Below are 11,554 nucleotides of genomic sequence, written 5' to 3'. Positions count from 1 at the left end.
TTGAAATATTATAAGAACAATTAATGTATTTAAAGAATCATATAAGAAAATCTTTGTTATGTCGCTTAAATATGTAATATTTAAAATAATATAAGATTTATGACTTTTAAATAAATATTGTCTATCATAAAATACAAATGATACACATATTATATAATTTTGTATTTATTTTCACTTTAAATTTTCCAGTTCTATTTAATTAATAAGCAAATGTTAATAGAATAACAGTATACATTATTCTAACCAATATGTATGTATCACAGATTTTCAAATACCGGATATACCCTTTCGAGATATCGATATCTAATATTACTGGTCAATAAAAATCATATGATTATTAAGGGTGTAGCAAACTAGCAAATTACAAGTAGTGGTAGACTTCTATTTAGATTATTTTATACAAAAGTAATAGAAGATAACTTTGACAAAAAAAATGAAGATATGTGGACCTAAGTATGCCCTATGTGGCCTGATATTATCTACTTGGGGTATATTCCAATTAGTAAGTCACTTCTTTAACCTAATAATTTTAAATGTATTGAGAAATTTTAAAATAAATAATTGTGCATCATGTATAAAAAATTGCAAAAAAATACATTTTATATATTTTATATATTCAGATGTTGTTTCTCCTTGTTTATTTGAATTTTATTATTTGGGGAAAACAAATTAGTTATCTTTTATTTGTAATCAGTCTTTTAGTAATTATAGGATTCATTGAATTAATCAGTATATTCTTTTATTTCATGTTATTTATTCATATATATAAAGCAAATATTATTGTACATTTTCCAAAAATTGTAATCTGGAAGAAAATTCATTTATTTTTCAGCTCCTGATGGGAATATTCTTTTACTACAACAGTGTAGCTTTAATAGAAGACCTTCCTTTGGGAGAACAGACTTTTAATAAACCTACAGATTTTTATGCTGTAGCAGAGAGGGGTTATAAACAAAATGCATATAATTGTTGGATTGCAGCTTGTATCTATGTCCTTACATTCTTATTTTCTGGACATCAATTTTATATAAATTCTAGATCATCTTTAAGCGTTTAAAATATTATTAGCATGTGAATACAATAAATAAAAGTACATATAAGTATATAGTATAGTGATACATTATAAATATAAAAACAGGAATTTAGGAATATGCTAAATACAAATTTCAATAACAGATTTTTTGATTGCATTCTAATATTAAGAATTTGTGTTTATTTAAAGAACATATAATTAATTATACTACAATATAAGTGTGTAAAATAGAAGAATATAGATTATTTCATATTATGTATGTATATATATGAAAATATACCAAAAAATTATTGTTGAACTTATTTTTCATCATAATGTGAAATATGTATTTCTCTTTTTCTCTTATTTATTAGTAGTATTAGAAATCTTTAACTGCGTTAAATTAATGAACATAATTGCTGGAATCAACAGCAATTTACAACTAATATAGTAAAATTTCATGTTTATGCAACACAACAATTTTAAAGAATTTATTTTATTTTGAATATTAAAAAAAGATTGAATTTGATACCATTATTTTAATTTTAAAGATTTTGTAAATATGTAATTGCTACGTATAATATTTACGAAAAACAATACATTCATTATCGACAATGAGTCATTTTCGATTACGTTTATACTGTGTTCAAATTTAATATACGTCATATGCCGAAATAAAGAGAGAGGTTTCAAATTTTGAATTGTCGTAACATGTAAAATCTTAAAACATGCTTTTTAATATTTACTATATTGTTATCTAGAAAGAAGGTCAAAATTACATGAATTGTGCATGTAGAATTGTAACACTATCAACAATAAGTGATAGGTTATGTATAATAACTATAAAATTTAAGTCATTTTAATTATCTCGTATTATACATTGCAAATAAAATATTTTGTAATAAGCAAAGTAAAACTAAAATGTTTTTGAACGTAAAAAATCATTCCATCTGATTGCCATTATGTACCAGAATGTTTTAATAAATTTTAATTGCTTAAAAATTTAAATTTCAATTGCTTTGTATCATTATTAATATATCAAATATTAAAATATATCATATAAATCATTAAACTGATTTGTATTCCATTGTAGAGTATTATACTGCATTAAATACAATGGAAAATGAACACATTGTAACTGATGACTATAGTGAAATAATACAACGTCTTCCTTTTTCTCGGAAACTTTTATATGGAATAGGACATGTTTTGAATGATATTTGTGCTTCTATGTGGTTTACATATTTATTAGTTTTTTTTCATTTGGTATTGGGATTTAATTCAATCTCAGCTGGAATAATTTTACTCATTGGTCAAGTAGCAGATGCTTTGGCTACTCCTTTTGTTGGTTTTCATTCTGATAAGGATGATAACTTTGGATTATGTAAATATGGGAGGAGAAAAACATGGCATTTAATAGGTATATATCGTTATTATTTCCTTATATGTTATTTATTATATCATGTAATTTTTTCAAACAATTTATTTTAGGTACCTTATGCATATTATTTGCATTTCCTTTTATATTTTCACGTTGTATTGGTTGTGAAACTTCTCATGAGTGGGCTCAATTAATCTATTATGCAGCATTTGTGATAATCTTTCAGTTTGGGTGGGCTGCTGTACAAATATCTCATTTGTCCCTAGTTCCAGAACTCACACCTTCTGAATATGAAAGAACAGAACTCATAGCGATCAGGTATGTCTTTAATTATTGGAAGGGAGATATTTAAAGTTGAATTATAACCCTAAATATTTATTACAACTTTATTTAGATACAGCTTTACTGTTCTCTCAAATATTTTTGTTTACTGTATTACATGGGCAGTATTACATGTAACAGATACTAATGCTTCCAATTCCCAAATTGGGCCCGATGATGCAAAGAAATTCCAGGAAGTTGTATTTATTGGAATTGGAGTAGGAGCTGTAACATCTATTTTATTTCATACCTTTGTCAAAGAAAACTTTGTTAATAATTCTGATGGTAAAATTATTTTTATATTTACTTACTCTGTGATTAAAAATTTTGTTTATTATAATATCTGTTTTATCACATTTATTTTAGGTTCGTTGAATAGAAATTCAAGAACAGTATTAGTACTATTAAAAGATGTTCAATTATATCAAGTAGCTTGTATATATATGCCTACTCGTTTGTTTGTAAACTTATCACAAATTTATATTCCTTTGTATTTACACAAATCGTTAAATATGCCAGCTACATCTTTGGCTACAATTCCTTTAATAATGTATTTGAGTAGTTTTGTGATGTCTTTAATTATAGAAAAATTGAATACAAAACTGGGTCGAAAAGTTTCATATTGTTTTGGAGTTTTGTTAGGTGTATTTGCTTGTATTTGGATACAATTAGGTACTGGCTTAACATACACAAAATATCAAATCTATCCAGTTTCCTTAATATTAGGTAATATTACATAATTTTTTTTAAAATCCTTAAAATTAAATATAAATGAAATATATCCAAATACTAATTTGTTTTATTATAGGATCTGCGGGCTCTATTATGTTGGTGACTAGTCTTGGTGTTACTGCAGATTTTATTGGACAAAATGTAAATAGTGGTGCATTTGTATATGGAATTATGAGTTTTACAGACAAACTTTGCAATGGATTAGCAGTTATGCTTATTCAATATTTGTTAGTATATAGCTTAAAATACTAATTATTTAAATGATGATAAAAGTAAATTTTTAAAAAGTAAACAAAAATAAGCAATTCTCTTTTTTATGTTTTCAGAAGCTCTTGGATTGATTGTAAAAATTACTATAAAAGTGTTTTAGTTTATGTTTGTGCTACATCTGCAATGGTTGGCTTATTAATGATATTATGTATAAAACCATTTCATCACAGTACAGGTATACATTTATAATAAATCATAACTGTATTTCTGAAAGGCACTGGTAGTTAATTCAGATGAAATTTGATAGGTATCATAGAGAAATGTTATGGAAAAATATGAAATCAAAATTTTAACAAATTATGCATTCTGAAGAAACAAATTTATATGTATAATAAATTTTTGTTATTATTAGATACTGCATAATCTTTTCTCATGATACTCATTAAATTACATCTTGTTTGGTCACCTATGTCATTTGGAAGAATATCTTAAATTATCTATTAAATTAATTATAATAATGATATAATATTAATATAAATTATTTCAGTATATAATACATTACACTGTGAACAAACTATAGAACATGATAATGTATTTATTACTACAGAAACAATAGAAAATGAACCTGACAATTTAATAAGTCAAGAAAATGTTACATAGTATAAAAAAGATAGTAATTAAAATTTTGTTCATTTGATGTTAAATCCTAAATATATACTTTATATATTACTTGTGTAAATCTTTATTTAAATATCTGGCTGTAGTTTTCTATGGAGGCTCAAAAATTATTGATCCTTCCGTATATATTCTGACAGAATTTGACGAGAAAAATCCAAATATGCAGGAATCCACTGGTTGAAAAGTTACGCGTATGTAAAAATCAAGCATTTTCAGCATATTTTACAGGTAAGTAATAACGACGCCATATTGACTTCTATCGATGATTACTCCACTGAGTCGCTGGTTGCATACAATGCATGTGAGTGGCGAGCATTTTGTGGCGGGATTTTGAATCGTGAGTATTGGATTAGATTTGGGTTATGTTTCATACTCCGGCCGCCATAAGATGGCCGGTTACTTCCACTATCTTAAAGGTGGCAGACATTACAACAAAAAAACGCAAGTGAAAATTGTAACATGTTAATTGTGTATATAATGTATTAAAATAATTCGTTTGTACAAAAGAATATTGAAAAATGTGTTAAAATATGTTAAAATGTGTTAATTGAATGTATCAATATAGTACGTAAATATATTTGAAATGTCTTTATCAGTAGGTAAGTTACCACGTGAGTAGAATTCTAACCTTTTAAAATTTAGTAAGACATAATTACATATATATTTTTTTATTTGACAGAATTATTAAGACGTCTAAATTCAGACGAAGAACCTTTACCCAAACGTTTAAAATTAGCAGAAAATGCATTCTGTGCCATTGATATACCAATAATACATAAAGAAGATCTTATTCTGCAATGGCTTTGTAATATGTGTCCCATGGACCAAGAAGCTTGGGATTCATTAAAAAATTGTTTGAAAACCGAATATTTGGATATTAAAAGTGATGTAATAAAATTATTGATAAAATTATTCGTTGAAACATTTCAAAAAGATGTAAAACATATACGTGAGGATATTTTCGAATGCTGTCGATTATTAACTTCTAATAACAGGATTGCACAATATTTTATTAATAAGCCAAAAGATTTAGGACTTTTAACAAAGTCCTTATTAGAATGTGTAAATAGTGTTTTTAAACACACCTTTAACATTGGAGAAAAATCAACAGAAGGAATAAAGATTTCATTAATTAACAAAAGCAATGGATTGATACTGACAGCATATAATACAGTAATTAATGTCGTAGAAAATATAATACAAATTTATAAATCTGCTTTTATTACAAAAGATAGTTTGAGAATCATGTTTATACATGATATCTTATATCCTTTGTGTGTTATAATTGACCACGACTGTACTGATAATACCAATAGATTAGGTGCAATAACACATAAATGTATTCAACAATTAATATTTGGTAGAAAACATACTCAAAGTGGAGAATTTCTAAAAGATGAAGATATAACACAATTTAAAAACTTACTATCTATTTTGACAGGACATGCAAAGACAAAAGATTTCCAAAGTAATTTAATGACATTTACTTTTCTCTTCCGTGTTGCAGTAATTACTTTCAAATCAGACACTGTTACATTAGATATAATATTAAGAAAGTTAGTAGAATGTTCTGGGACACATAAAAGAGAAGTTTTGAATACTTTTTTAAAATGTTTAAATGACATAACTTTTAATTTTGATAATAAAGTACATGAAATCACATTATTTGATTATTGTCAAAATATAATTAATGATATTTTAATAAGTAAAAGCATGAGTAATGCAGATTACAATCTCTTAATACAATTTTGTTATTTTAATCCTCTCATAATTGAAAGAAAAGTTAAAGATATACTAAGAAAAATGTTTATAGAAAAATCAGTATTGGAATATAAACATTTAATGATTTCTATTTTGGATGCTTTTATACACTTAAGGGAAGAAGAAAAATTAATTTCAGCAATATTAATAGCATTAAAAGATAGTTTGTCTCATGTATCACATCATATATCATCAGGAAGTAGTATATGTTTTCCAAGTGAATTCAAAGAGAAGTTAATGAAAGCTGTAAATAATGTAACAAATTCACAAAGTGTAGTTATGTTAAGAACACTGACATACCATTTAAAGACTGATTGTTTACAAATGTTGGAATCTAATAATACTAGTAAGAATGGAACCATCATTGATTTTTATATATTTTAGTATCTTCTTATATATGATATTTTAAATATTTTCTATTGTAGGTGGAAATGTTTTAATATTACGTGCTATAGTTGAATTACTCATTACACTGTTAGATGGTATATGCATTTTTGAATATAGTAGAACATCTACTTCCTACACAAAATTTGTAAATACTTTTGATGATGTAAGAAATATTCTATCACTTTTACTGGTTAAAACATTGAGTTCAAATCAGGATGAAGAAGTTGTAATATTATTAACTGCAATATTCTCATGGAATGAAACACAAAGAGCTCTAAAATACTATGTGCCAAATACTATTTCAGAAAATTTGATATTACCAATATCTGAGACTCAGTGGCATCAACTGATCAAAAAAATTAAAAAATTTGGTAATGAAGATTGTAAGAATAATATGGTATGTTATCAAAATTTTATCATTACTTCTTTTATTATTTTTATCAAATTAATATTTATTTGTTTGTTTATTTTTCATCATATTGTATATTAGAAATGTATGAAAATTATATTTACATAAAATTTCAGAACAAACTCATTTTACAACAAGTTAAGATGTCTCAAAATACATTAACTGAATCTCCTGTGATACTCAAGAGTTTGATAGGTGGTATAGAACGTTGTTGGGATTTAATATTAAAATTTGATACAGAAATAATACCATCTTTAAGTAATGAACAAGTGTTAAAATTAACACATTTATTATTAGCAGACATGGTTTCTAATGCAGATAATTTTAATGAATGGGTGAAAGTATTACATAAAAATGATTTAAAAGAAAATAAAAGATTAATGATATTCATATTAACTGGTGTTTTTACACAAATTGGATATTTAGCAACAGAAGGTATAACAAAATCTATTAGTAAATATCTTGATGCAGTGAGTATACATTTTTTATTGATATTCAAATATATTATATAAAATTAATTAAATAATTGGACAAAAATTTTTTATCCTTTTAGGAATTGCTACTTGAAGCTGAAATTGTTGAATGTGAAAAAATAAATGATGTATTAATGTCTTTAAAGGAAGAATTGCTAGTAAACAAATGGGTACAAATGCAAAATATACTTTTACATAAAATTAAAGTATATTTAGAAATATTACTTCATCTACCACTAATATTTTTGGATACTAATTTAAAAGTTATAACACTTATGTTCATATTTGCTGTTAGAATGGAATGTAATCAGAGTAATGAAATAGTCTTTTTATGCAATATAATGTTTTCAGGTACATTTCATGATTATACAGATAAGATATCTAATCAAAAGTGAATAATGTATGAAAAACTGTTTTGTTTTTAGATCTCTTGGAAAAGCCTAATATTGATATATTTCAATATATAGATCCTTTTTTGTTGCTACAATTACTACCACAAAACAAAACATTCAAAAAATCATTGGAACTGTTTCTCAAGAATTGTTCATATAAAAGTTTAAACAAATTTATAAAATGTTCCACTAATTCCAAGGAAAATATGTTTTTCTTATTAGAATCTATGGAACGTGTTAAATCAAAATTAAATGTTGACCAAAAAATAATAATTAAAAAGGCGGAAAAAAAATTAATCAGAATTGCAATGGAGACTCTATCCTTTGAAATGAAAAATTCATATGACATGAAAATATTAAATCTGCTATTAAGAATTGGTATTAAAGATGAAAACATTGATGAAAAATTAAAGGATGTTACAGAATCAACAATTGAAGACATATTTGTGGTAAATATAAATATACATAAATATAAACAAAACATATTTGTGATAAATTTAAAATAAAATTACATCATATAAAAATAAAGTATTTATTTAACAGAATAATACAAATAATGAGATTACAAATGAATTATTGCAAGATGGTCTACAACTTATGGTTGTTATTTTACATAATAAAAAAGTATTTCATGTTACAAATCAAACTATAAGAGCAATTTGGTATGCATTATTTAAATACCCATGTATAGATGTACTTACACCATTATTAGCATCAAGTGAACTGAATGAACTTTCTGAATTTACCGAAGAATTACACGATCAGTTGGTATGTTCAATAATTTTATACATATTATATAGCATAATTTTGTCATCAACAAAATATTTACTACTTTAGTTTGTTTTAGGTTAAAACACTTTTAGGTAAACAAGAAAATAATCTAGAAAATATTTGTATTATATGGAATGCTATATTAAAAACAGATATGTCCAATGATCGCAATAAGCTACGCTTAATAGCTATCAATAACTTAATTCAAACAATACAAACTGTAAATATACTAGAAAAATTTTGGCCAACTTTGTTGAAACTAATACACAATATTGTTGCTGCTAAACATTTGTATCTTCCTGGTTATATTATTGATATGAGTATAATTGTTAGTTTAAAATCATTGCAAGCAAATACAATACTAACTTTTAGTGATTCATTAGCATTGTCCAATGTACTGCTCAAAATGAGAACAAATCTAATTAGCGACAAGATACCTTTATTGTTAATATTGTACAGACAAATATTAAGTATTTTTATACATAAATCCAAATCTATTATTAATAAGTCCGAAGAACACACATTTAAATGTCTTGCATTAGATATTGAAAAGTAAGTAAAAATCTTTTATTTATCTAACAGAAAAAATCATAAACGTACTTCAAACTATTATATTTTGCATACAGGTTTACTAGTTCTTTAGTAAAGTTAAAGAAAGATATGATTCGAATAAGTCCTTATTTAGTAGCAGATTTACTAAAATTATTGTCAGAAAGTTCAATACCAAACTTTATTAAGGTAAATTTCTTTATGATATACTTTATTTAACAATGTAGCATCGTATACCGTACTCACTGCATAAGCATCCGAACATCGTTTTGCTATCTATAACAATCTCCATGAATTATGTATTCATACTGTTGAAATGCTAAGTTGTCATTGATATGTAGTTGGTATACATGTGTTAAATATTAATATCAGCATCCCATTCACCTACATCATTTCTTGTTCAATTTTTAAAATTTCTATTTGCTCAGATAAACGTTCGGGTATAGTCTCAGAATAGCGGATTCTTAAGCAAGCAATACCATATTTCCTGTTAACAATTAATATAATATACTTCAACTTTTTATTTTAGATGTCTATACAAAATTGTATAAATCAATTAATCAGTGTGTGTGACCAACATGGACTTGCTTTATTATCACGAACACTACCTGTTTCAATGCAAGAAATTTTCAAAACTCAGTTAGATACATATAACAAATTTTATAAATTTATTGGAAAAATCTGAATGATCATTATAAAACAATATTCACAAATTTGTATATGATAGTGTATTTTAATATTGATTAAAAAGATATTTGTAATAAAGTTATTAAATAATTTTTTTATTGGAAAAAGTAATCTTTTAAATATTACTAAACTAAATCCATAATGACAACAGTATTTGCCAAGATCATATATATTCTTTAATATTCGTATATGTTTGTATAGAAATTCAAAAATTTTCAGCATTAAAGATATAGAAAATTCAAATTATGTAACATTGTATAGTAGTACCTACCGCCTATTCGACGCCTATGGTGGTTACATGCCTTTTCGTTTAACAAAGGTTATCTTCCGCGTTTTATAATTTTATCAAAGATATTTAATATTGCAATAGTAACTATAAATTTCTTAGGTAATTAGTAATGGTAATTTCCCAAACACGTATTAATGCTATTGTGGCCACTGCATTAGGAGTTTTTAGTGGTTATTATATTTGGAATGAACCATTAAAACAATACGCTGAAAAAAATTATAATAACAAAGACTTAAATAAGGTAGGTTTCCTGCATTACAAAAAAGATTTATACGATAATATTAAGAATAAATAATTGATTTTTATTTTTAATATACATAAAATAACAAATTTAGTATAGTTCATATTCCTAGTCTCAATAAGATAATCTGTCTAATTTATTATTAATGTAATTTTTAAAAGTACTTCCTATTTTAAAGCAAACATCTCATGACGAAAGGCAAATCCAGCATAAATATTCATACTAAGACAATTCTTATTTCATCTGCTATTCTAATGTCTTTGGCTGCTTATAGGTAAATATAATTATATTGTTTGTATCGTCAACTAGTGAGAAATGAGATATATAATAAACGTATATTTATATACAGATTTAAGTTTAAGAATCATGTTTCATCACGCAAAAAGGAGGAAGTCGAAAGAGAAGCGAATATATTGTATGAAAAGCAAAGAGAAACAAATCTATCAAGGGTCAATATCAACTAAAATATTTGTACTGTAGATACAGAATGTAACGCATATATTTAATAAATAATCCATTGAATTATATAATACTATAATTTATTAAGTAACATATTACAATAAATATATTTTACAATTTAGTTGTCGAATTTGCTTCCATAAAATGGTATGTATCTAGCTACTACTTTCCAATCGGTAAAATAAATCAGTGCCAAACCAGCTGCTCCTCCATAAGTTAATGCAGATGGGATCCTATATCATAAAAAATTACATTAAATATCGTGGTGTACAAATTTATAAAAATGTAAATTTAGTGTTATATTATATGATTGATATGATACTTTCTAGAAAGTGTTATATAATTTTAACATTAATTATTATATTCAGTTTAAGAAGCTATATATATTATTACATGTTTTAATAATGAGTGGATTCATATATCATTTAAAGAATAAATTAAACATTTACCATTTCGTAGCAATTTCAAAATGTCTCTTTCCTATTTGCATTCTTCGGCTCTTTTGTAACAAACGTCCGCACTTAAAATTTCAAGGCAATTTATAAATCTAACTATTGTTTGAAGTACGACATAATAGCTTAATAAAGGATTGCCTTTGCTCTATTGCCACCATGGACATAGGAATATTCCTATGCCTGTAATTGCCAACTATAATGGGATGTTCAAATTATTACTATTTTTGGTATCAGTTACACCAACCTCAATTAAATGAAATAAAAATCTGTTATTGACATTTTTTTGTTAAAAAATTATTTTTTTCAAGGTTTATGAAAAGAATGACATTTGCAATAATTGTAAAAAT

At 25.0% G+C, this 11,554-nt stretch overlaps 3 protein-coding genes across 6 annotated transcripts; all 3 read left to right on the top strand.

Moving 5' to 3' along the window:
• Positions 1 to 318: 318 nt before the first annotated feature.
• Positions 319 to 1,331, top strand: RNASEK (Ribonuclease kappa). Its single transcript, XM_033332720.2, has 2 exons — positions 319 to 502; positions 833 to 1,331. The coding sequence occupies exons 1-2, from the start codon at positions 434 to 436 to the stop codon at positions 1,055 to 1,057; spliced, it is 294 nt and encodes a 97-aa protein (XP_033188611.1). The 5' UTR covers positions 319 to 433; the 3' UTR covers positions 1,058 to 1,331.
• Positions 1,332 to 1,483: 152 nt separating this feature from the next.
• LOC117156037 (major facilitator superfamily domain-containing protein 12) lies at positions 1,484 to 4,385 on the top strand. Of its 4 annotated transcripts, XM_076620122.1 has the most exons (9): positions 1,484 to 1,698; positions 1,774 to 1,838; positions 2,106 to 2,432; positions 2,504 to 2,711; positions 2,788 to 2,999; positions 3,081 to 3,440; positions 3,523 to 3,673; positions 3,773 to 3,891; positions 4,204 to 4,385. In XM_076620122.1, exons 3-9 carry the CDS (start codon positions 2,129 to 2,131, stop codon positions 4,314 to 4,316), a joined length of 1,467 nt encoding a protein of 488 aa, XP_076476237.1. In that variant the 5' UTR covers positions 1,484 to 1,698; positions 1,774 to 1,838; positions 2,106 to 2,128; the 3' UTR covers positions 4,317 to 4,385. The 4 variants fall into 4 exon arrangements, with proteins under 4 accessions (XP_076476237.1, XP_076476239.1, XP_076476238.1 ...); XM_076620124.1 differs by lacking the exon at positions 1,774 to 1,838; XM_076620123.1 differs by lacking the exon at positions 1,774 to 1,838 and having other exon boundaries at positions 1,484 to 1,725.
• A 127-nt stretch (positions 4,386 to 4,512) lies between these two features.
• On the top strand, positions 4,513 to 10,823 carry LOC117156036 (uncharacterized). Its single transcript, XM_033332717.2, has 12 exons — positions 4,513 to 4,933; positions 5,014 to 6,441; positions 6,521 to 6,879; positions 7,008 to 7,361; positions 7,445 to 7,715; positions 7,790 to 8,205; positions 8,300 to 8,524; positions 8,604 to 9,079; positions 9,154 to 9,265; positions 9,606 to 10,293; positions 10,472 to 10,567; positions 10,643 to 10,823. The coding sequence occupies exons 1-10, from the start codon at positions 4,918 to 4,920 to the stop codon at positions 9,759 to 9,761; spliced, it is 3,813 nt and encodes a 1,270-aa protein (XP_033188608.1). The 5' UTR covers positions 4,513 to 4,917; the 3' UTR covers positions 9,762 to 10,293; positions 10,472 to 10,567; positions 10,643 to 10,823.
• Positions 10,824 to 11,554: the final 731 nt, after the last annotated feature.

Source organism: Bombus vancouverensis, chromosome 7 (assembly GCF_051014615.1).
Source record: "Bombus vancouverensis nearcticus chromosome 7, iyBomVanc1_principal, whole genome shotgun sequence".
NCBI classification, from domain to species: domain Eukaryota; kingdom Metazoa; phylum Arthropoda; class Insecta; order Hymenoptera; family Apidae; genus Bombus; species Bombus vancouverensis.
The sequence above is the reverse complement of the archived record's forward strand: the minus strand, read 5'-3'. Positions and strand labels throughout refer to the sequence as shown.